General features: G+C 43.5%; 1 protein-coding gene across 1 annotated transcript in view; it reads left to right on the top strand.

Annotated features, from left to right (window-relative positions):
* The window catches only part of CSF1R (colony stimulating factor 1 receptor), a 64,407-nt gene extending 46,573 nt beyond the window's left edge, over window positions 1-17,834 (top strand). Inside the window, exons 17-21 of the mRNA XM_077266312.1 lie at window positions 29-151; window positions 12,729-12,840; window positions 13,425-13,524; window positions 14,230-14,335; window positions 16,714-17,834. Coding sequence (XP_077122427.1) covers window positions 29-151; window positions 12,729-12,840; window positions 13,425-13,524; window positions 14,230-14,335; window positions 16,714-16,821 — 549 coding nt within the window. The 3' untranslated portion in view covers window positions 16,822-17,834. The remainder of the gene's footprint in view (window positions 1-28; window positions 152-12,728; window positions 12,841-13,424; window positions 13,525-14,229; window positions 14,336-16,713) is intronic.
* Window positions 17,835-26,813: the final 8,979 nt, after the last annotated feature.

Raw genomic sequence — 26,813 nt, 5'->3', positions numbered from 1 at the left:
GTACTAATATTTCTTACATACCATTTAGTGCATTCACAGAGATGTTGCTGCGAGAAACGTATTAATAACTCATGGACGCCTTGCCAAGATCTGTGACTTCGGCCTGGCCAGGGACATCGAGAATGACAGCAACTATGTTGTCAAAGGCAATGTAAGTCTTCCATATTTCTCCCCCAAATAATCATGTATATTCTTAAATAGATGCCTAACTACACACAGTCAAAAGAGTTTACAACCTTTTGATATGTGGCTTGTACATGACATTGTACTTGGACCCTATGGGTGGATTAAAATGTATGCCTGACATTTATTGTAAAAAAAAAAACAAAAAAAAAACCCAAGTGGAATTTTTTTTTGCCTTTTTTCCATATAGTAATTTACATTATTGTGCATTCTGTATAAAAGCATTCAAACTTTATACAGTTTACTCTCCTTAATGTGTTGCCCACAGACTTCTATATTATCAAATCATGCCCAAGAAATGGAGCCATATATCCGACATAAATATTGAATAATCCTGCTATGTAATGTCCAAATAAAACTTTCATGCACAGCGTACATGATTAAATCATTTCCAAATTTGTAATTATTTTTTAGCTATAAAGGAGCTAACAATATACGTACGTTTGCATTTACTGCAACCTTTACATGGATCATATTTTACATATGCAAAAAGAAAAATATCTATGTGCACGACTCCATACTATACATCCCCTCTCCACCTATGGAAACTTTCCCACCCTACTCCACAAATTAACAACATTTTAATCCCCCCACCATACACCACTCTCCTCTGGCGGGAAGAGTGTTCTTTTATTTATATCCTTTCTTTTGGAAATATGTTGCCAAACTTCCAGATGCCCACCGATCAGGGCGCATGCAAACGTCTTTGAAACTCAGTTCAAGTACGGGCTACAATGCATGGACTGTCAGCATGTCTCCCGACCTGAACATGGCAACTTCATATAGGTCTTTGAGGATATTGAGCTCAGGTCAAGAGACCTACAAACAGTCCATGAATCGTGGTCCGTGCTCGGACCGAGTTTCATGAACCCTTATGTCAACTGCAGTCCTGTATCGCCAGTGTGAACATAGTGGTAGTGTGCACTTGATTATAATTTATGGGAGCAGTGGTAACTGGAGATGGTGTGAATCAATTTGCATGACCTGGTCCATCAGCGACATCAGCAGCTGGATAGGGACCCCGAGAATCTGATGGCACCTATGGCTCTTCCCTTGATTAGCCGGCCTGGTGCAATGTCACTTGTGCATCATGCCACAACAATGACATTGCGCCACACCGATTAATGAAAAGGGAGCTAAAGATGCCATCAGATGAAAGGTGGTTCTCATGGTTTGCGTCCGGTAGATATAAATTACTGATGTGGACGACGGACTGGGCCCTGCAAAACGATTCACACCAATTTTAGTGGTCACTAGGGTTGAGCGACTTTCATTTTTTTAAGATCGAGTAGGGTTTTGGGAAACCCGATTTTGTCCAGAGTCGAGTCGAGTGCAGTCGGCCGATTATCGCTAAAAGTCGGGGATCGACCGAAACACGAAACCCAATGCAAGTCAATGGGGAAGCATAGTCGGCAGTGAGTGGAGGCCAGGAAAACACCTACAGTGCCCATTTTAATGCCAAAAACATCCATTCTTGTTTCTGAAGCTTGCCAATCTTAATTAACTGTATAATAATAGTTGGGCATAGGGAATTGGGGGAAAGTTGTGGGGGGAGTAGGGCTGGCTCAAGTTTTTCGTGGGCCCAGGAAATGCGGACTACGTCACGGCGGTGTTGCAGGGAAAGGTAAGTATTTAAAAGTTGCAAGTGCTGTGATCCTGAGCAAGCAGGGGGGGCCCACTCGTTCGCATTGCCACTGGCACAGGGCCCCTCAAAGTACGGCGGTGTGTTTGCATGGCGGGGGCGCCTCCCACCAGCAGCGACACTTTTGCGTACTCTGAGGGGCCCTGTGCCAGTGACGTCGCCAACGAGTATGCCCCCCCACCTGATGAAGGAACCTGCACTTTCATCTGCACCTTCCTCTTTGTCCCTGTGTAAGGTGGTATAACATGCGGGAAGGGGAACCTTACTTTCAGCAGGGACAGATTCTGGCTGTGTAGAGTACAAGGGGAATGTAGTGGTCTAGGTCAATGTACCAGCAGACTCATTTAGCAGTGGCTGGGCAATGGGCAGGATGAGGAGGAAACAGATATAGGGCCAAAGAATAAAGTAGGCTACATGCAGTTCAAAATTGGTAACAGGACTAAACAGGCGGCATTGCTTTGTTCAGTGGAGTAGCAAACCCAAGAGCAGCAGACACTGTTTCAAGGGCCTAACCACACTAGTAGGCCAAATGCAGTTTAATATCTGATAGTATAGGGCGAAAGCCAGAATGTGGAAGCTCAGCTTTGTTCAGTTGAGGACAACACCAGGGAGGGGCAGACACCTTTAGTAGGCCGGAAAAGCCTATTGCATTTTTTAAAATGGTAATTTGGAGCAGAAGGTTGAAGCTCAGCTTTATTTAGTTGAGGGCAACACCAGGGAGGGGCAGAAGCCGTTAGTAGGCCCTAACCACCATTTTTTTTTTTTTTAAAACCACTTAATGAGAGCCGGAAGGTTGAAGCTCAGCTTTATTTAGTTGAGGACAACACCAGGGAGGGGCAGAAGCCGTTAGTAGGCCCTAACCACCATTTTTTTTTTAAAACCACTTAATGAGAGCCGGAAGGTTGAAGCTCAGCTTTATTTAGTTGAGGACAACACCAGGGAGGGGCAGAAGCCGTTAGTAGGCCCTAACCACCATTTTTTTTTTTTAAACCACATAATGAGAGCCGGAAGGTTGAAGCTCAGCTTTATTTAGTTGAGGACAACACCAGGGAGGGGCAGAAGCCGTTAGTAGGCCCTAACCACCATTTTTTTTTTTTAAACCACATAATGAGAGCCGGAAGGTTGAAGCTCAGCTTTATTTAGTTGAGGACAACACCAGGGAGGGGCAGAAGCCGTTAGTAGGCCCTAACCACCATTTTTTTTTTTAAAACCACATAATGAGAGCCGGAAGGTTGAAGCTCAGCTTTATTTAGTTGAGGGCAACACCAGGGAGGGGCAGAAGCCGTTAGTAGGCCCTAACCAAAGTTGAAGGCCAAATGCAGTTTAATTTCTGATACTATAGGCCGAAAGCCAGAAGGTGGAAGTTCCGATTTAGACAGTGGAGGACAATTTGAATTAGGGACTGCAGACAGACTTAGTAGGCTGTCCCCTGTGGACCATGCATCCACCACATTAACCCATTGCGCCGTAATGGACACGTAATCTTCCGTGGCCATGCCTACAGGTCCATGCGTCTGTTGTCAGGTGCACCTTTGTACTCACAGATTGCCAGAGTGCATGGACAATGCGGTCTTCTACATGCTGGTGGAGGGTTGGGATGGCTTTTCTCGCAAAAGAAGTGTCGACTGGTTAGCTTGTAGCGTGGTACAGCGTAGTCCATCATGGCCTTATTAATAGTAAATAAAATATATAACTAGGCTCTATGAACTTTTAAATAGGTTCCAGGGGTACACGGGCAGCATTGGTGTGGTCAGTGGAGGAGTATTGCAAGTAGGGGCTGCAGACAGGCTATCAAAGGCCTAAAATAACAAACAGTAGGCAGTCATGGCAGTTTTACATCGGTTACATGGATACACAGGCAGGCACTCCAGGCAGCATTGTGCTCAGTGGAGGAGTATTGCAAGTAGGGGCCGCAGACAGGCTATCAAAGGCCTAAAATAACAAACAGTAGGCAGTCATGGCAGTTTTACATCGGTTACATGGATACACAGGCAGGCACTCCAGGCAGCATTGTGGTCAGTGGAGGAGTATTGCAAGTAGGGGCCGCAGACAGGCTATCAAAGGCCTAAAATAACAAACAGTAGGCAGTCATGGCAGTTTTACATCGGTTACATGGATACACAGGCAGCTAGGTGGTGAGTGGAGGAGTATTTAAAGTAAGGACCGCAGACAGGCTATCAAAGGCCTAACATAACAAACAATAGGCTCATGGCAGTTTTACAGCGGTTACATGGATACACGGGCAGGCAGCTTGGTGGTGAGTGGAGGAGTATTTAAAGTATGGACCGCAGACAGGCTTCGAAGGCCTAACACAATAAAATGGGCTGGCTGTAGGCACTTTAAAATTGGTTCCAGGGGTACACGGGCAGCAGTGGTCTGGTCAGTGGAGGCCTAGTGGAAGTATGGACCGCAGACAGGCTTCGAAGGCCTAACACAATAAAATGGGCTGGCTGTAGGCACTTTAAAATTGGTTCCAGGGGTACACGGGCAGCAGTGGTCTGGTCAGTGGAGGCCTAGTGGAAGGAGGGACCGCAGACAGGCTTCGAAGGCCTAACACAATAAAATGGGCTGGCTGTAGGCACTTTAAAATTGGTTCCAGGGGTACACGGGCAGCAGTGGTCTGGTCAGTGGAGGACTAGTGGAAGTATGGACCGCAGACAGGCTTCGAAGGCCTAACACAATAAAATGGGCTGGCTGTAGGCACTTTAAAATTGGTTCCAGGGGTACACGGGCAGCAGTGGTCTGGTCAGTGGAGGCCTAGTGGAAGGAGGGACCGCAGACAGGCTTCGAAGGCCTAACACAATAAAATGGGCTGGCTGTAGGCACTTTAAAATTGGTTCCAGGGGTACACGGGCAGCAGTGGTCTGGTCAGTGGAGGACTAGTGGAAGGAGGGAGCGCAGAAAGGCTTCAAAGGCCTAAAATAACAAACAATAGGCTCATGGCAGTTTTACAGCGGTTACATGGATACACGGGCAGGCAGCTTGGTGGTCAGTGGAGGAGTAGGGACCGCAGACAGGCTATCAAAGGCCTAAAATAACAAACAATAGGCTCATGGCAGTTTTACAGCGGTTACATGGATACACGGGCAGGCAGCTTGGTGCTGAGTGGAGGAGTAGTGCAAGGAGTGTCTGTCCCAGTACTCCCAAAATATAAATAGATGTTAATGTCTCGCAAAACAACCAAAACAAAAAAAAAGATGGCATACTTAGGTACAGGGGTGGGCTCATCTGCTGTGTTTCTGACATAGTAATTTGGCAGTAACTATTTAATGGTGCCAATATAGGACACAGACACAGACTACTTTAAGTTGCATCATAGATGTCTACAAATTTGTATTGTCAGTGCCAGACATTGAATGATGTCAGCGAATAGACTAAAGATTGGTGGAGCTGTGCGACATAATTTTGCACGTAGTAGAGCCCAGTTTGAGCTGGGGTAGGGGGGAACTCTCTTGAGGCCGGCGGGACCGCCCCAGGGCCACTCATGTTACAACGGTGTGTCTGACGTTGGGTGCGCACCACCACCGCCAGAGACACTACATTGTACTATGAGGGACCCAGTAGCAATGCCGTCAACCAAAAGCGAGCACACCCACCTCTTCAGACAAACAGCAGTCTCACGGGTGCTTGCGCCAAGTCGCGATACCACGGCCCCGTGTGGGGAGTTTGGCCATTTAGGGAGGTGTAAACATGTCGTATGCTGTACAATCTGCAGCAGCAAATTAGACATTAGAAAAGTAATTCACAGGCAAGAGCTTTTCATAGGAAAGCTAGGTGTCGGCCGGGCAAGGTGGGGCAAAAGATTTTGAAATCCAGTTGTGGTTCATTTTAATGAATGTTAGATCGTCAACATTTTGGGTAGCCAGACGAGTCCTTTTTTCGGTTAATATTGACCCTGCAGCACTGAATACTCTTTCTGATAGGACACTTGCTGCCGGGCAAGCAAGCTCCTGCAATGCATATTCTGCCAATTCTGGCCAGGTGTCTAATTTGGAGGCCCAGTAATCAAATGGGAATGACGGTTGAGGGAGAACATCGATAAGGGATGAAAAATAGTTAGTAACCATACTGGACAAATGTTGTCTCCTGTCACTTTCAATTGATGCAGCAGTACCTGTCCTGTCTGCGGTCATAGCAAAATCACTCCACAACCTGGTCAGAAAACCCCTCTGTCCAACGCCACTTCTGATGTGTGCACCCCTAACACTCCTAGTCTGCTGCCCCCTGGAGCTCGTGTGAGAACGATCACGTGCGCTGTGTGCTGGGAATGCCTGAAGCAAACGGTCAACAAGAGTTGATTGTTTGGTTGCTAATATTAGTTCCAAGTTCTCATGTGGCATAATATTTTGCAATTTGCCTTTATAGCGTGGATCAAGGAGGCAGGCCAACCAGTAATCGTCATCGTTCATCATTTTCGTAATGCGTGTGTCCCTTTGTAGGATACGTAAGGCATAATCCGCCATGTGGGCCAAAGTTCCACTTGTCAAATCTCCGGTTGTGATTGGTTGAGGGGCAGTTGCAGGCAAATCTACGTCACTTGTGTCCCTCAAAAAACCAGAACCCGGCCGTGACACGCAACCAATTTCCTGTGCCCCCGTGAAAGTTTCCGCATTAAAAATATACTCATCCCCATCATCCTCCTCGTCCTCCACCTCCTCTTCGCCCGCTACCTCGTCCTGTACACTGCCCTGACCAGACAATGGCTGACTGTCATCAAGGCTTCCCTCTTCCTCTGGTGCAGACGCCTGCTCCTTTATGTGCGTCAAACTTTGCATCAGCAGACGCATTAGGGGGATGCTCATGCTTATTACGGCGTTGTCTGCACTAACCAGCCGTGTGCATTCCTCAAAACACTGAAGGACTTGACACATGTCTTGTATCTTCGACCACTGCACACCTGACAACTCCATGTCTGCCATCCTACTGCCTGCCCGTGTATCCTCCCACAAATAAATAACAGCACGCCTCTGTTCGCACAGTCTCTGAAGCATGTGCAGTGTTGAGTTCCACCTTGTTGCAACGTCTATGATTAGGCGATGCTGGGGAAGGTTCAAAGACCGCTGATAGGTCTGCATACGGCTGGCGTGTACAGGCGAACGTCGGATATGTGAGCAAAGTGCACGCACTTTGAGGAGCAGGTCGGAGAACCCAGGATAAGTTTTCAATAAGCACTGCACCACCAGGTTTAAGGTGTGAGCCAGGCAAGGAATGTGTTTCAGTTGGGAAAGGGAGATGGCAGCCATGAAATTCCTTCCGTTATCACTCACTACCTTGCCTGCCTCAAGATCTACTGTGCCCAGCCACGACTGCGTTTCTTGTTGCAAGAACTCGGACAGAACTTCCGCGGTGTGTCTGTTGTCGCCCAAACACTTCATAGCCAATACAGCCTGCTGACGCTTGGCAGTAGCTGGCCCATAATGGGACAACTGGTGTGCAACAGTGTCATCTGCCGATGGAGTGGTTGGCCGACTGCGTTCTGTGGAAGAGCTGTAGCTTCTGCAGGAGGACGAGGAGGAGGAGGAGGGGGTGCGAACGCCTACAGCCAACTGTTTCCTAGACCGTGGGCTAGGCACAACTGTCCCTAAATTGATGTCGCCTGTGGACCCTGCATCCACCACATTCACCCAGTGTGCCGTGATGGACACATAACGTCCCTGGCCATGCCTACTGGTCCATGCATCTGTAGTCAGGTGCACCTTTGTACTCACAGATTGCCTGAGTGCATGGACGATGCGCTGTTTAACATGCTGGTGCAGGGCTGGGATGGCTTTTCTGGAAAAAAAGTGTCGACTGGGTAGCTCGTATCGTGGTTCAGCGTACTCCATCAGGGCTTTGAAAGCTTCGCTTTCAACTAACCGGTAGGGCATCATCTCTAACGAGATTAGTCTAGCTATGTGGGCGTTAAAACCCTGTGTACGCGGATGCGAGGATAAGTACTTCCTTTTTCTAACCAGAGTCTCATGTAGGGTGAGCTGGACTGGAGAGCTGTAGATCGTGGAACTTTCGGGTGTGCCGGTGGACATGGCAGACTGAGAGACGGTTGGAGACGGTATTGTTTCCGCCGGTGCCCTACATGCAATATTTCCTCCTACAAAACTGGTGATTCCCTGACCCTGACTGCTTTTGGCTGGCAAAGAAACCTGCACAGATACTGCCGGTGGTGCGGAAAATGGTGGCCTTACAGTGACGGAAGGGATGTTGCGTTGCTGACTAGCTTCATTGGCCGAGGGTGCTACAACCTTGAGGGACGTTTGGTAGTTAGTCCAGGCTTGAGAATGCATGGTGGTTAAGTGTCTATGCATGCAACTAGTATTTAGACTTTTCAGATTCTGACCTCTGCTTAAGCTAGTTGAACATTTTTGACAGATGACTTTGCGCTGATCAGTTGGATGTTGTTTAAAAAAATGCCAGACTGCACTCTTCCTAGACTCTGATCCCTTTTCAGGGATTGCAGACTGAGCTTTAACCGGATGGCAACGCTGTGCTCCAACAGGTTTTGGCTTTGACACGCGTTTTGGTCCAGATACGGGCCCGGCAGATGGAACCTGTTGCGATGTTGATGCCTGCTGCGGCCCCTCCTCCACCTCCGCTTCTGAACTACTGCCGCCTGCACCCTGTTCCCCCAATGGCTGCCAATCGGGGTCAATAACTGGGTCATCTATTACCTCCTCTTCGAGCTCGTGTGCAACTTCGTCTGTGTCACTGTGTCGGTCGGTGGTATAGCGTTCGTGGCGGGGCAACATAGTCTCATCAGGGTCTGATTGTGGATCTGTACCCTGAGAGGGCAATGTGGTGGTCTGAGTCAAAGGAGCAGCATAGTACTCTGGCTGTGGCTGTGCATCAGTGCACTCCATGTCAGAATATACTTGTAATGGGCATGGCCTGTTAAATGTTTCACTTTCTAAGCCAGGGACGGTATGTGTAAAGAGCTCCATGGAGTGACCCGTTGTGTCGCCTGCTGCATCCTTCTCTCTTGTTGTAGTTTTTGCTGAGGAGGACAAGGAAGCGACTTGTCCCTGACCGTGAACATCCACAAGCGACGCGCTGCTTTTACATTTACCAGTTTCGGAAGAGGAGGCAAAAGAGCTAGAGGCTGAGTCTGCAATGTAAGCCAAAACTTGCTGTTGCTGCTCCGCCTTTAAAAGCGGTTTTCCTACTCCCAGAAAAGAGAGCGTTCGAGGCCTTGTGTAGCCTGACGACGAAACTGGCTCCACAGCTCCAGACTTAGGTGGAATATTTTTATCCCCACGACCACCTGATGCTCCACTACCACTACCATCATTACCAGCTGACAATGAACGCCCACGACGACCTCTTGCACCAGACTTCCTCATTGTTTTAAAATCTTAACCAAAGTAACTTTATTTGTTGCTATCAAACAACTTACACGGTGAGCTATAACTTCAGTATGATTTCAATATCCCTTAACAGGTTGGTGAGACCACAAGGAAAATCAGGCACAATGTTACACACTCTGTTTTCTGTGGCACAAAATCACAGAGATGACACACACGCAGGACTGTCACTCAAGCACTAATGTCAATATTAATCTCCCACCTAATTTATTTATTTTTTTTTCTCAGGGAGACTTTAGAAACCAAATAATATTAAAAAAAAAAAAAAAAAAGGCTTTCTATGGCCCACAATTAGAGAGAGAGAGGTGGCACAACCAGGAGTCAAGACTGGCGCACAAGCTGAAAGGGCAATATTACTCTCCCACTGTTTTTTATGTTTTTTTTGTTTTTTTCAGGGAGACTTTAGAAACCAAATAATATTAAAAAAACCAAAAAAAAAAAAGGCTTTCTATGGCCCACTGAATGAGAGGGAGAGAGGTGGCACACCCAGGAGTCAAGACTGGCACACAAGCTGAAAGGGCAATATTACTCTCCCACTGTTTTTTTATGTATTTTTTGTTTTTTCAGGGAGACTTTAGAAACCCAATAATATTTAAAAAAAAAAATAAATAGGCTTTCTATGGCCCACTGAATGAGAGGGAGAGAGGTGACACACCCAGGAGTCAAGACTGGCACACAAGCTGAAAGGGCAATATTACTCTCCCACTGTTTTTTTAGGTTTTTTTTTTTTTTTCAGGGAGAATTAGAAACCAAATAATATTAAAAAAAAAAAAAATAGGCTTTCTATGGCCCACTGAATGAAAGGGAGAGAGGTGGCACACCCAGGAGTCAAGACTGGCACACAAGCTGAAAGGGCAATATTACTCTCCCACTGTTTTTTTATGTATTTTTTGTTTTTTCAGGGAGACTTTAGAAACCCAATAATATTTAAAAAAAAAAATAAATAGGCTTTCTATGGCCCACTGAATGAGAGGGAGAGAGGTGACACACCCAGGAGTCAAGACTGGCACACAAGCTGAAAGGGCAATATTACTCTCCCACTGTTTTTTTAGGTTTTTTTTTTTTTTTCAGGGAGAATTAGAAACCAAATAATATTAAAAAAAAAAAAAAAATAGGCTTTCTATGGCCCACTGAATGAAAGGGAGAGAGGTGGCACACCCAGGAGTCAAGACTGGCACACAAGCTGAAAGGGCAATATTACTCTCCCACTGTTTTTTTATGTATTTTTTGTTTTTTCAGGGAGACTTTAGAAACCCAATAATATTTAAAAAAAAAAATAAATAGGCTTTCTATGGCCCACTGAATGAGAGGGAGAGAGGTGGCACACCCAGGAGTCAAGACTGGCACACAAGCTGAAAGGGCAATATTACTCTCCCACTGTTTTTTTAGGTTTTTTTTTTTTTTTCAGGGAGAATTAGAAACCAAATAATATTAAAAAAAAAAAAATAGGCTTTCTATGGCCCACTGAATGAAAGGGAGAGAGGTGGCACACCCAGGAGTCAAGACTGGCACACAAGCTGAAAGGGCAATATTACTCTCCCACTGTTTTTTTATGTATTTTTTGTTTTTTTCAGGGAGACTTTAGAAACCCAATAATATTTAAAAAAAAAAATAAATAGACTTTCTATGGCCCACTGAATGAGAGGGAGAGAGGTGGCACACCCAGGAGTCAAGACTGGCACACAAGCTGAAAGGGCAATATTACTCTCCCACTGTTTTTTTAGGTTTTTTTTTTTTTTCAGGGAGACTTTTGAAACCAAATAATATTAAAAAAAAAAAAAAAAAAAAATATAGGCTTGCTATAGCCCACTGAATGAGAGATAGCGCACACACAGCAGTGGCACACAAGCCCTGACTGAGGCCAATATTTTTCTCCCACTGATTGATGTAGTGTTTCTGTGTTGAGGTAGATTTTAGAACACAAATCACGGAAAAAATAAATAGGCTTTCTATGGCCCACTCAGTGAGAGATGGCACACACAGGGATGGCACTGTAGCAGAAATGCCAATCTTAATCTCCCACAAAAAAAAAACAAAAAAAAAAAAAAAACTGTCCTACAATTACTATCTCCCTGCAGTAATGTAAGCCAGGTATGGCAGGCAGCAATAGGAGTGGACTGATGCACAAATTAAATAAAAAGTGTGGACAAACAAAAAAGATAGCTGTGCAGAAAGGAAGGAACAAGAGGATATGTGCTTTGAAAAAAGCAGTTGGTTTCCACAGTGGCGTACACACAGCAATACAGCTATCACGGAGCCTTCTAGGGCAGCCCAATGAGCTACAGCGCTGAGGGGAAAAAAAAAAAAAAATAGCTTCCACTGTTCCTGCACACCGAAGGTGGTGTTGGACAGTGGAAATCGCTGCAGCACAAGCGGTTTGGTGGTTAGTGGACCCTGCCTAACGCTCTCCCTGCTTCTGATGAAGCGGCAGCAACCTGTCCCTAAGCTCAGATCAGCAGCAGTAAGATGGCGGTCGGCGGGAACGCCCCTTTATAGCCCCTGTGACGCCGCAGACAGCAAGCCAATCACTGCAATGCCCTTCTCTAAGATGGTGGGGACCAGGATCTATGTCATCACGCTGCCCACACTCTGCGTTCACCTTCATTGGCTGAGAAATGGCGCTTTTCGCGTCATTGAAACGCGACTTTGGCGCGAAAGTCGCGTACCGCATGGCCGACAAGCACAGGGGTCGGATCGGGTTTCATGAGACGCCGACTTAGCCAAAAGTCGGCGACTTTTGAAAATGATCGACCCGTTTCGCTCAACCCTAGTGGTCACACATTACCGCTTCCATAGAAACACAAAAGTGTGAATGGGGTAGTAGTGGGCATGTGTGGCCAATGCTTTATTCCCAGTATACAGGAGAAATGGACACACCACCGATGACACTCAACTGTAAATGAAGCAGTAGATAGATGATAAATGTTGGTTGTGGGACAACACTTCTTCATACATAAGGTAATGTTTCACATATAACGACTCCTGATTCTTAGGCCTAGTTCACGATCAGCGATTACTTATTTGTTGATAATTTTCAGTTTAGAAAAACTGGTTTCGATGTGTCCTAAATGTGCTGACCTGGTGCAGACTCCAAGAGGAACAATGTGTTCCTTGTGCCAGCAACACTGAGAGCGTACGTGCCTATGAGCTCTAAGGTTGATGCTGCATTAGTGAAACTATTGCATCCTTGGTATCATATTACAATGGAGTCAACAGTTTCACTTCACACTGATTGTTTACCACTAATTCTAGTTTTCTATTATGTGGCAAATTTCCCTATTTTACAAAATTAAATATGTAAAATAGTAAAAATCCATTAAAGGTGTTCATGTACCAAGTGAGGATGCATCCACGTGGTTAGCTAGCTGCATGCGTCAAACCTTTACTACCCACTTGTGGTAGGTGCACAGCCTCCACGTGCTGCCGTAAGGGATGGAGGAAATGTTAGCACTCAGACTGCCTTAATATAGACCATTATAATATTCAACCCAAGGCACAATTCAGTGTTATTTTAATGTACAATTTAAAAAATTGTTTTTTTCTTTAAGGCTCGACTCCCAGTGAAGTGGATGGCCCCCGAGAGCATCTTTGATTGTATCTACACAGTGCAAAGTGATGTTTGGTCCTATGGAATCCTTCTGTGGGAGATCTTTTCTCTTGGTGAGTCTAGATCATTGGAGACCAACTCCGTTGACAGCTGAATATTTGAAAGGTCAAACAATGGCCTTGAGGTCATGTTAATCTGAAGATCCGTAATCCAAAAGTGTGACTTGTATAGAGTACCAGAAGTGGACCTGATTATCCACAGTGCAACCCGAGTTTATACAAGTCCTGTGCATTACCTTCTACGGATGCCCTAACATAAGATGTGCCATATGGTGCCAAAATAACACGGTGAAATCAATAACCTATGGGATGTAACTGTAAACATTGCGTAGCTGCCTTTGCATAGGTTTCGGCATAAAATGTGAGATCTGGGGTAAAAGCTCTAGGTGCCCAGGCCATCGGGATTCATGTCAGCCCCTAATGTTTCACCTTAGACAAGTGATGCGTCCTATGTGACTGCATGAGTCAAGTACCTTTGATAGAAGATGTGGACATCTGGTAATTCTATTGTCACAAATAGTGCGAATTACAGATTTGCGCTTTGTTGTTTGACATTACTTTTTAGTTTTGATAATTTTTTCGACAATCAATACCTTTCATAATACCCTATTTTATAAACTGCTGCTTCTTTCTTACAGGCAGGAGTCCATATCCTGGGGTTATTGTCAACCGAAAATTCTACAAGATGATAAAAGATGGATGCAAGATGGACTGCCCAGATTATGCTCCCCTGGACTTGTAAGTGAGAGTAAGATCTACCTAGTACATCGGTGCCTAAATAACATAAAGCAGTAAACTCAAACCGACTCAACGAAAAGGACATAAAATTCAAAAAGCATCACAGAAAAATGGCAGCCAGACTTATCAACACCAAGACACAAACTGATCAAACAACCACTCGCACTCCTACCAATTCATGGAGGAGTTGGTTGCTTAGTGTTAGAATTGCACATGGATAAGACTTGTTTAGGACACCAGTCACATGGATGTAGTGCGCAGTGTCTGGCTTACAGATGCCCATACTCTTAGATTAGGTGGGCTGCCCAGCTCTACAAATTCACACGTAGCACAGTCTTAGTCAAACATTTCTGTGGAAAGGACTAAGATATTTATGACCTATCCCTAGTTCAGCCGCCCAACCAATCTGCTCGTTCTAGGTCCAGTGGTGTCCAGAAATACACAGACTACAGAGCCAGATATAAAGATGGGTCATCAATATCTTAATACAGCCAGAGGCAAAGAACACGTAGCAAAAGTTACCCAATAGGAGTTGTACCAGCCATTACAGGGTACACAGCATACATGTGTAACTATTTATTTATTTTAGATTGTGGAACTTAATTTTATTCCAAGATTTATTGATTCAAATGTACTTTGTTCATTGGACAACCCCTCTAAGTAATATGGCGTTTATTGATGATACATTCGCTTTGACAATCTTAGATATCGCCTAATGAAAGAATGCTGGGACTTGGAGCCTACTCGTCGACCAACCTTTAACCAGATCAGTGATCTCATCAACAGACAAATGAATTTACTCACAAACCAGGTAAGGTCACATTTAAACAGGCCAACAATAAGTCTTGAGCAGACTGACAATTGACTACATGCAAGTCGATTATCAGTCGTTTGACAACCTGTTTAAACAGGCCAACCGCACTTCCATGCTCATACAAAGATCATTAATACAATTTTTCTGTGCACACAGAATATCATCATTCTTGGCAGCACATGTCCTCTTCACACGGGATGTTTTGCCGTCGAGAATAATAATGTTTAAGCTCACACTCGAGTATAAATTGGACAAATGCAATCTGATAAAAAAATTAGATTGCACTTGGACCAATGTTATAATGAGCCAGTGCAGATCTGCATATTTTTTCTCAGTGATATTCGGCATGCTGCGATTTCACTCCGGAAATCGGACAGTGCAAGAAACAAATTGCATGCCATACGTCATCATCAGTATAAAATCAGATTTTTACGGATACATTACAATTCTGCAGCTTAAGAAACTATAAATGGTCCCGTAAAAGATTAATAGCTGTCGAGTTAAAAATACGGATTGTATACGGACAGAACAAAAAATACAGGTGAGAAAAAAAAATCGTCCCACTCTCATGGATGAGAATGCGATCGATTTATAAGCAAGTGTGAATGAATCCGAAACATAATTTCATCTAACAAACCAGTTATTTGCTTGTTCATCATGTGATTATTAGCCTGTGGTTTGATAGGTCAATACGGTAGGTAAGGAGAATTCATATGAATGCTCATTCCTGATTGTCAGCCTGTGTAAATGGACCCCAAGAATGTATGTGCTAACAGAATGGAAAACATCCATGTATTTGCTTTCACTTGCTGTCATTCAGATGTCAAACACCCAAATGTGCTGTCGTATGTACATTGTAGACTTAGGAAGACTCACATTCTGGTTCCTACTGGGTGATAAATCTTGTCCAGGGTTCAAAAACATGGCTGCTATCTTCCAAAAAACAGATACACATGAGCCCTGCTGCTGGGTTAGTAGTCTGCAGCTGCGAAACTCCTCCTGTTGACTGCTCCTTTGTTGATTAGCTGGCCTGGTGCGACATCGTGTGGGTGTCACTCTGCAGCGATGACATCACACCAGGCTGGCTAATCAAAAGTGGAGTCAGGGATGCTGGCAAGTAGGAGGCGGTTTGGGCAGGGCTCTCATCCATGGAATACTGATCCAGCCGGTGGACCAGGATCCTTAGAGCTGATTTAGTTATCTCTAACTAGGAATGGTATTACGGCTCAACCTTGTCCATTCATGAGCTGCAAACTAAGGACAGATGTGATGCAGTTTCTAGAAAGTAACATTGTTTTTCTAACCCTGGACAACCTCTATAAGAAATGTTCAATCTACTCATGGGCACTGTGAAGGGAAAGCCCTTCAACCTCCAGTAGAAGAGTCTTAGATCGAAAGGGGGCTGCCCGGGGCAACCTACTTAAGGCTTCATATATAGTCATAGTGGGAACCAGTGGACCTCCATTGAGATTTTAGCTATTGGGTGCTCTTCACTCCATGTACTCCTATGTACTGCCCTACATTGAGGAGATTAAGTTGAGATACCAGAGGTCACACCACCAAAATCATAAAGTAAAGGTACCTTCACACGAAACGACTTTGTAACGATATCGCTAGCGATCCGTGACGTTGCAGCGTCCTCGCTAGCGATATCGTTTCGTTTGACACGCAGCAGCGATCAGGATCCTGCTGTGATGTCGCTGGTCGCTGAATAAAGTCCAGAACTTTATTTGGTCGTCCGATCGCCGTGTATCGTTGTGTTTGAAAGCAAAAGCAACGATACCAGCGATGTTTTACACTGGTAACCAGGGTAAACATGGGTTACCAAGCGCAGGGCCGCGCTTAGTAACCCGATGTTTACCCTGGTTACCAGCGTAAAAGTGAAAAAAACAAACAGTACATACTCACCTGCGCGTCCCCTGCCGTCTGCTTCCTGACACTTACTGAGCGCCGGCCCGAAAGTGAAAGCACAGCGGTGACGTCACCGCTGTGCTGTTAGGGCCGGAGCTCAGTCAGTGTCAGGAAGCGGACGCTGGGGGACGCGCAGGTGAGCATGTACTGTTTGTTTTTTTTACTTTTACGCTGGTAACCAGGGTAAACATCGGGTTACTAAGCGCGGCCCTGCGCTTAGCAACCCGATGTTTACCCTGGTTACCCGGGGACCTCGGCATCGTTGGTCGCTGGAGAGCTGACTGTGTGACAGCTCCCCAGCGATCAAACAGCGACGCTGCAGCGATCGGCATCGTTGTCGCTATCGCTGCAGCGTCGCTTCGTGTGAAGGTACCTTAACAAAATGCCAAATATATCTTCTGAACAGTTGCCATATCTTTTCACATTTCACAGCACATTTCCAACTTTGTTTTTTTATCTTAAAGGATTATGCAAACATCCTTCAGGGGCAGCAAGAAGAGGATTGTGCAGATACAAAGTGTGCCGATTCCCTGCAACCTCTCATGAAAGGAAACAACTACCAGTTCTGCTAGTTGGAGACTTTGACAAAACTAATCCGATGTGTAGTAGCGTTGGAATTATATGGAAGGACTGCCACAATTAATCATCTGAAATATTCATTGGGGCATTATTTTCATAGTTATTAAGCTAAGATGTAAAACAATCTCTCTATTATCAGAATTGTAGGGAGATTGGTAAAATGTAGCATTAACAGGGTAGCACTGGAAAAGCAGATATGGAAGGATTCACCATATATTTGATGAACTACTGACAATCCTCAACTGACCAGCACCTCTGCAGAAATTATTAGTATCCACTAGGGAATCAAGAAAACAAAATGTGACAAAAACAGAGAAAGGAGGGCACTTTTATTTTTACCAAATATATATTTTTTTACTGTTTACTTTTGACATTTGTAATTGGAAAACCAGATATTTACAGCATTATATTTGTTTCTTAACTACAAGTTATACAAGTTGCACGCCATCTGAGTTAGCATTAACAGTAGGGTTCCTACATTGTAACCGTGTGTGGCTTATTGATATCACATCTGTAAATGTTATTTAGCACTTAATTGGTCAACAGTAGACATGAGCAGCCCGTGGATGTTCTCTTTCGACACTAGGTGTCTGGTACGAACCACAAACTTTACAGCTTGGGTTTGCTCATCTCTAGTAGACTGGTATTCCTTACGAACTCCTGAGTTCAGTTTAAGATATCTCTGCCAAGAGAAAATACTATCAAGCTTGTTAAAAGTCATCATGCCCAATCTTTATTTCACCCTCAACATATGCCAAACAAATGATGGCTAAATACACTGCTCACAAAAATAAAGGGAACACTTAAACAACAGAATATAACTCCAAGTAAATCAAACTTCTGTGAAGTCAAACTGTCCACTTAGGAAGCAACACTGATTGACAATCAATTTCACATGCTGTTGTGCAAATGGAATAGACAACAGATGGAAATTATTGGCAATTATCAAGACACCCTCAATAAAGGAGTGGTTCTGCAGGTGGGGACCAAAGACCACATCTCAGTACCAATGCTTTCTGGCTGATGTTTTGGTCACTTTTGAATGTTGGTTGTGCTTTCACACTCGTGGTAGCATGAGACGGACTCTACAACCCACACAAGTGGCTCAGGTAGTGCAGCTCATCCAGGATGGCACATCAATGCGAGCTCTGGCAAGGTTTGCTGTGTCTGTCAGCGGTGTCCAGAGGCTGGAGGCGATACCAGAAGACAGGCCAGTACACCAGGAGACGTGGAGTGGGCCGTAGGAAGGCAACAACCCAGCAGCAGGACCGCTACCTCAGCCTTTGTGCAAGGAGGAACAGAAGCACTGCCAGAGCCATGCAAAATGACCTCCAGCAGGCCACAAATGTAACAAAGGGTTAGGTTGGTGAGTGCCCGACATCCACAGATGGGGGTTGTGCTCAGAGCCCAACACTGTGCAGGATGCTTGGCATTTGCCAGGATTGGCAGATTCACCACTGGCACCCTGTGCTCTTCACAGATGAAAGCAGGTTCACACTGAGCACATGTGACAGACGTGACAGAGTCTGGAGACGCCGTGGAGAGCGATCTGCTGCCTGCAGCCTCTTTCAGCATGACCTGTTTGGCAGTGGGTCAGTAATGGTGTGGGTGGCATTTCTTTGGAGGGCCGCACAGCCCTCCATGTGCTCACCAGAGGTAGCCTGACTGCCATTAGGTACCGAGATGAGATCCTCAGACCCCTTGTGAGACCATATGCTGGTGCGGTTGGCCCTGGGTTCCTCCTAATGCAGGACAATGCCAGACCTCATGTGGCTGGAATGTGTCAGCAAATCCTGCAAGATGAAGGCATTGAAGCAATGGACTGGCCCGCCCATACCCCAGGCCTGAATCCGATTTAACACATCTGGGACATCATGTCTCGCACCATCCACGTCACGTTGCACCACAGACTGTCCAGGTCTGGGAGATCCCTCAGGAGACCATCCGACGCCTCATCAGGAGCATGCCCAGGCATTGTATGTAGGACATACAGGCACGTGGAGGCCACACACACACTATTGAGCATAATTTCCTTGTTTTGATGCATTTCCACTGAAGTTGGATCAGCCTGTAATTTGATTTTCCACTTTGATTTTGAGTATCGTTCCAAATCCAGGCCTCCATTGGTTAATAAATTTGATTTCCATTGATGATTTGTGTGTGATTTTGTTGTCAGCACATTCAACTTTGCACAGAACAAAGTATTCAATGAGAACATTTCATTCATTCAGATCTAGGATGTGTTATTTGAGTGTTCCCTTTATTTTTTTGAGAAGTATTTCATACACATTAGATCTTCTAGTCCTGCCAAAATTACTTTGCTGATTTGTATTAACTTTTACCTATCCTTACAGTTTCCAAACGGAAGCAGTTACAGTGGCTCATAATCAACCTCGTGAACCTTAGAAAATGGTTAGGGGTTCCCCAGAAGATGGTAAAGGTTGGAGGTGAAATTTGGTCCTAAATGTAAAATTTGTAGCCAGGTCCCCCACTTTCATAACATTTGGAAAGGGTCTTTCAACGATGTCAGATGTTGGGTCACCTATATCCCTAGCTGTCTTCTTTACAGTAGGGATGCGTTAGTTGTAGGGGTTTCCTTGAACACATTTTTCTTATTTGGGGATAATCAGGTTGTGAATAATGATTCTGAAGAATACTATTACAGCTAGACTGAATTACTATATGTGCTTAAATTCCTTATTTGGATGAAAAGGGAATTTTATATAAGAATAAACCATTCATTATAAGCTATCTTGGTATATGTCGTATTGGGATGTTTAAGGCAGCAGTTATCAGTACAAAGCTAAATGATCATATATTACTTCTGTAGCGCCTACAGTATTATTACATATATCCTATGTATATTCATATAGAGAAACTAAGCATGAGTTTGTATAGTATTATGTCAAAATGTAATTCCAACATGAATGAGATCATCAAACTTTTAATAAAATGTCACGTTAACGGTCAGGATTTGATATGGGTTTAACTTTTTAATAAATTTAAAAGGGTGAGTCTAGTTACGACAACCCTTTTGTGTTAGAAGAATCTCACAATAAAAAACTGAAGTCACAGTGGATCCTAATCATTTATACGTAAGGAGTCCCAAATAATTTTCATGGTGTCCCTTGGTTGAGGGCATGCCTGGTCCTCCAGAGGGACAGATGGTATTTGTAGGTAGGTTCCCCTATACTATTAGTTGGGGAATGAGGGCCAACAATGGACAATCCTCCTCTCACGTTCGGCCATAGGGAAGTACATCTTTGATTTTTCACATAACTTATCCTATGTCACTCCTGAAAGAGGCGCAACTGGTGGTTTTGGGCTCCAAAAACTTGCAAATCAATTCCCACTTTTTGTGCACAAGGCTATTGACAGCCATTGAATAATATTAATTTGTTAACTTTCTAAACAGACCACCTTGTGACAATGTTATTTGAGGACTGTGTGACTATATTCTTTTGGGACTATTTGGTTAACCATAAGGAATGTGGGGGTCAATAGAAGATACCACAGTGGTCACCCTTTACCCTAAGATCAGCCCTGCCCCCTATTGATAGAATGTTCGTAAACGATCAAGTGTCCCTTTTAATTTCACATTTGATTGTATTTCCTTACTAACAGCTACATATATTCTCATGACAATCAGCATAGAGCTTCTAACTTTTTATTACGCGTACTTGTGATTAGTATTAGACAAGTGTTAACTGGTAGAATCAATAAAAATGGATAATTCTACATTCTAATTATCTTCATTAATAATTCTACACCGAGCCTACCAAACAACATCACATTTTTTGCTCCCATTTGTAGAATTAGGGAGGCGACAGGGAGGAGAGAATTGGGGAGGAGACAGTTAATGACCACTTATTTTCCTTGCAGCTACCATTATTCACAATGGCCTCCTTGGACAGCCTCTATAATGGCTTAATATGGAACATAGAATGGGGGTGCACCCTCTGGTTCCTGCTGTCATGTAATGATCTTGTGTCCTCCAACACAACATGACAATAGCCAACAACTGACCGTAGCTACAGCATGACATTGCATAAACTAAGAGTGGTTATAAATTCCTGTAATTAAGTTGTCCAATGAGGACAACCATTGTCTTTATGCCCTACTCCATGAGCCTAATCAGAGAGCCACTGGCAAGGAAAGGCTCTTGTTCTGGTGAACCCAAAACATCCAAGTAGTCCATGGAAGACCGTTCGTATAATTGGCCACTATCTGTCATACAGCAGTAACCTCCAGCAGCCATTGTAGTGGAGAAGCATATCCTGATGGACCTTATCCTGGTAAAACTATATGCTGCATGGGGTCTACAATGCCTGTTGGATTAAAGGGGGTTTCTACAATGTGTCTTTAAAGGGGTTGTGTCGTCGTAATAAATGGGTATAATTGCAAAGTGCTTGTAAAACCAAGCAATTTTGCAAAAACCCTCATACTAAAAATTCTCTCTGTTCTTGGGAACAGGGGGATTTTTTATTTTATGGTGTACAGCTTGTTGAAAGGTTAAGAGCTACTTTTGGAGTCTATCAGCAGTGGTCAGAGCTCGCTTTTCAAGGGTCTTTGCTACAGAACTTGCAAGTTTTGCTCTGAAACTGGTCGGACTGTAGGATCCATGCTGTCAGCCCAAACTTAATAAGGAGCGCAGAGTGGCCATGACAAGTGGGGAGCGGCGTTCTGAAGATTCATAATGAGAACAACCCTCTAATGATAGTAAACTAATAGCATTAGCAACATATAAGGCAAATTAAAACTGTGTGGCCTCTCCTGGTACTGCTCAGTTACCCTAGAATTACAGCCTCCCATGAAATAACATTTCATATATGTAGGCGTATACATGTACCCTGGGCATCGCTAATCTGACTACTCTGAAAATGGGCTTGTCCCTTATAAAGGAGTTGTCCATTTTCACTTATTTTATGCCCATAGGCTTAGAGATATGTAAAATAACAATCTGAGCCTTATTTACCCTTCCCAGGTCTAGCGCGACCTCTCCGCTGCTGTCCCAATCCTCGAGGATCAACTTCAGCAGTGACATCACATCAACAGTGCAACGGCCAATCACTTAGCTCATCAGCTTGTGCTATCTGCATTGGCTGAGTGAATGACCTTATCGATTGGCTGCAGCACTGTGAACGTGACATCATCGTTACAGCCAAGCAACAGAAACTGGGGCAGCACTGGACCTGGGGAAGGTAAGTAAAGAAGAGTTTATGGGTTAAAAACATGTAAGCGGGAAGAACCCCTCTCACTATACAGTGACCATAACACCATATTTTTGCAATTTGACTTTGCGTTCAGCTAAAGTTTATTATTAATTTATGTTCCTTTTTTAACTAATATAATTAAGATTGTGCTTGTATAACTGTATAAGACTTATAAGAAGCCAATAACAGTATTACTTTTATTCTAAATAAATTCTTCATTTACAAAATTTATATGAATGTCGACTAATTTAATTTAACATGCAAATGTGGGACCGCTGGATTGTCAGAAATAATACCTTATTTATCACAGTAATGGGACTGTTATTATTAGTCAAAGCTAGAAATGACCTAAAAGAGAGGAAAAGTATACATTTGGCCATGTTCATACCATGCTATTGCTCTCTTTTGGACATATACTTGTACGCCCAGAAAAGCTCTAGACGGTACATTGGAAGACTGTAATGTATTCCAATGACTGGATATGTCACCTATAGAGTTCAAATGTAAAGACGTCTATACTGTACTTTGTGCTATTTTTCGTCTTCTCTATCCTGCCCTATAGAATAATTCAGCCCAAATAGACTCTTTTTTGGCTTCCATCAGATAATCAAAGCCCAATAGATAAACTTGGGTGTACTCTGCGAGCTCTTCTTGGGCTACACACTAGGTGTACATCACTTACATGATGTTAAAAGATGGTTAAAAGACTTTAGTGACTCTGGTTGTAGATCTGTGAAAATATGCAAGGAAAAGGGATCATAATCATGAATCCAATGACAATTTCTTGGACATTATTTATCAGAACATCTAACTCCAACAAGTAGCACCACAAACTGCCCTGCAGCTCACAAATGCCCTGATCCAGGTGAGGAGAGATTCCCCAGAACACCATCTCAGCAGGAGCATGCACATACACACTGCTGAGTCACATTATGAGTGTGGGACATTATTGTCTCAGTTTAGGCAATTGAATAATCCATACTTCGCTTCAATGAAAGGCAATACTCCCCTCCCAAAGCTGTATTTAAGAGATCTCATCCAGCCAACCAGTATCTTTTCCTGCAGTGGTGAGGGTAAAGAACACCCCTATTTTTGCCTGGCCTTCTGGCTAGACCAATCTAAGGAATTTTCATAATTCCATTCTGATGTCCAGGTCATATACAGAGCAAATATTTATTTTTTATATTCACTTTTCATGAATGTGCCCACTTGGATCTTTCAGATTGCTCTTATGGATGCACATTTTGTTTGTGAAGCCATCAGGTTCTTCACCTATCTACTGTACAACTCCTTGTTGGCCTTTCATTGGAAGGAAAAAAAACCTTAGTGCATGTTTGGGTGTCAGCTGGAAGTAAGACTGGCTCTTCCTAAGATTCAGAAGGACACTACTTCTTAACTCTTGATGTAGCCTTCTGGTCTGCGATAAAGTTTGCTGGACATCTTTCTCCTCTTGTAAAGGGCTTGTGATAACAGACTTCAAATTTTGTGTAGCAATCTAAAGAAAATCATAGTCTTGGGCAAGCTTAAGCGGTCACGCAGAACAGCACAAAGTGGGGAACGTTTCTGGAGCTCAGGCATTTGCAGTTCTTCAAAGATGTCAAGTCACGTACACCGGTATTTGGAGCAAACTTGACAATCAACAGTCATTTTTATTTTGGAGCACTGAGATTAATGCAGGAAAGTCGGTAGACAAGTTACAATCCAAGTCAATTTCCATGTCATCCGAGAAACCAGGAAGAAAAATTGGGAATAGTCCTACCGGTATTAGGCCAAGACAACTGCCTGGAGTTCCTTCCTATCAAAGACAGTCTGCTGACATGATAACAATTTATAGTGTATACATAAAGTGCTCAGGATGGACCAAGTTGCTGCCCCACAAATCTGATCTATAGAAGCCCCCACGCTCTCTGCCCAGGAGCCTTGAATGAGCTTTTATGACCTCAGGAGGAGATCTAACTTTCTGATGAATAGGCTTTTGATGCTTCCTTTCTGCTATTTTTACCTCTTTAATGAATGAAAAGGTTGGTGTCCTGCCTCCAGGTAGGACAGGACTGCCTGTCTAACATCTAAAGAGTGAAAAAGCTGCTTATTCCGATCTTTGGGATGTTGACAAAATGAGGGCAGGATAACCTCCTGATTTATGTTTGGAGTAGAAACCACCTAAGCAATAAATGCTGGATCAAATCTGAGCACTATACGCTCCTCTAAAACTTGAAGGTACGGATCCTGGATAGATAAGGCTTCAATTTCCCCTATTGTTTCAGTGGAGGCGATAGCCACAAAAAATGCGGTTTTAAAAGAAAGTTTGCTAATGCTTATATCTCCACTAGGTTCGTAGGGTGATTTGCATAGTTCAATAAGCAGTAAATTCAGATCCCACGGAGGTACCGACCTTCTCACCGTAGGTCTCAGTCTCTGCACTGCTTTTGGAAAATCAGGCTAACCAAGGATGAGAGGCTAATGAAAAATCAAAGAAGACACTCAAGGTCGATACCTGAACTTTTAACGTGCTTGGTCTAAGCCCTTTGTTAAATCCTGCCTATAAAAAGTCTAAAATTCTAGGGATATCTGGGCGAGAATTATCTATGAAAAAAAACAAAGGAAAACGGAGCAACCATAAACCAAAGAGGAAGATAAAAGCACACAAATTTTATTTAAACATCATCAGTAAAAAATCAAGTACATATATTACATAAAGTCAGACAGGTAGCAAGGAGGAACAACCAAAAAAACAGAGGGGCGGCTTGTGTTGTCTCACTTGGTCTGTGTGTGCACAGCGAGGCCTTGTATAAGCTGCTCAGATCCTGCTGGAGTCTGAGTGTACAGTTACCATTTAAATGGGTGAGCCTGTGTGTTATGTGGACTGGTTATTTTCCAATTTTGTTCTGTTATATCTTTTTGTACCCAGAAGAGGCTGTTTTATTTTGTTAACCAGACGGTTTATGGACAATTAATAAACCACCTGTCCGTGTCTTGGAGAGGTCAGTGAGCAGCCGATCCCCCCAGCTGTTTTCAGCTGCTCGTAAAACCTAGACCCATAATTTGGGCCAATTAAAACACCTTTTAGAACTTTGTGTGCTGGAGCCTGTTCTCCAGGTCCTACATCACTGAGGCTTGGCACCTCGAGGACACATACCTCCTGTTGACTACCTGTCCAGCTGCCACTTTACAATAAATAAATAAATATATATATATATATATATATATATATATACATATATATATTTTCAAACATGTATGTAGACAGATATATTAGAAGAACTGGCATGTGAGCAGATGCAGGCGGCGAAGAACAGCAAGTTCAATACATCCAACTCACTAAAACAGATCTGTCACCAGGTTTCATGATATAAACTGCATGCAATATTTAATCTTAGCCCTGGTAAGGCTGATTTACAGGGTGGCCATGCATACGGTTAAACCTAAATAAAATGGGAATGGTTGATGATATCAACTTTCTGTTTGTGGCACATTAGTATAGTTAGAAAAGTTAGAAAACTTTTCAAGATGGGTGGTGACCATGGCGGCCATTTAGGATCCAACTTTATTTTTTCCAATGGGAAGAGGGTCATGTGACACATAAAACTTATTAAGAATTTCACAAGAAAAACAATGGTGTGCTTGGTTTTTACAACTTTATTCTTTCATGAGTTATTTACAAGTTTCTCTTTGTTTACAGCCATTGACATGTCGCAGAGGTTAACTTGTGAGCAGCGGATAGAAATTGTGTTGATGTCTGGTGAACGCAATACCCGGGTCATTGCAACAGATTTCAATGCAAGACACCCTACACAAAAAAAAACTGCCACCATTCCCATGTTATTTAGGTGTATCCATATAAATGGCCCACCCAAAAAAGTTTGCCTCATCACTGAACATAATGTTCTGTGTAAACGGAGGGTCCTGTCCCAATTTTTGTTTTGCCCATTCTGTAAATTCAGCGCGCTGACTGTGTACTGTGGAAGTGATGGACGGATCTTCACACTATGTTTTCTCTGAAACACCTGAGCATTTATAGAGAAAAACATACCTGGATGGAATTGTGCAGCCTGACTCATGCTGCACGTGGTTTGGGCAGAATGAATTCAGCGCCACATTCCCTTTAATATGGTATAAGAGCAGCCTGACAAGTGCGGATTAACAGATATTTGCTAATATTTATTACCACCAATATTCCTAGTCAAATAGATGAAACTTATTGATAAGGGGAGAAAATCTTTTGGAGGAAAGTCCAAGGTAAAATGAAAACCCCAAATTAACTGCTATTGTTTCCTAAACAGATAATTCTCCTAATATTCCCCATTTTCTCCACCATTAGCTATTCGTGATAGTGAACCAACATATCTAAGAAAGAGAAGTAACATACATCCTAGAACAGGTCGCAGTACTCCCTGAGATCGGACAGCCTGATACAGAAGTAGACTGCAGACTGTACACAACGCAAGTCACCATTTGTATTGTACTGTACCTGATGTTTCAGAGGGTTCACTTACTTTTATGTCCATGTATTAGGGATAGAAGGAGTCTTGTCTCTTTATATATAAAGTGCAAAATCTCACAGTGCATCCATTGTCTACTCTAAAATAGAGGTGAGACTGACGCATCGCTTGGGCTTGTGGAACTATCAAGACAATTTGAGGAGAAAAGAATACCTAACCAGTGAGTTCACTCAGTGATGATACCAGCCTCACTCTATGACTTAATCTTATCTTTTTTCTTGTTCGTTACACAGTAAGGGGTAAAATTTAACTTTTAATCATTACAACATTAAA

This window comes from Ranitomeya variabilis, chromosome 5 (assembly GCF_051348905.1).
Source record: "Ranitomeya variabilis isolate aRanVar5 chromosome 5, aRanVar5.hap1, whole genome shotgun sequence".
NCBI classification, from domain to species: domain Eukaryota; kingdom Metazoa; phylum Chordata; class Amphibia; order Anura; family Dendrobatidae; genus Ranitomeya; species Ranitomeya variabilis.
The sequence above is the reverse complement of the archived record's forward strand: the minus strand, read 5'-3'. Positions and strand labels throughout refer to the sequence as shown.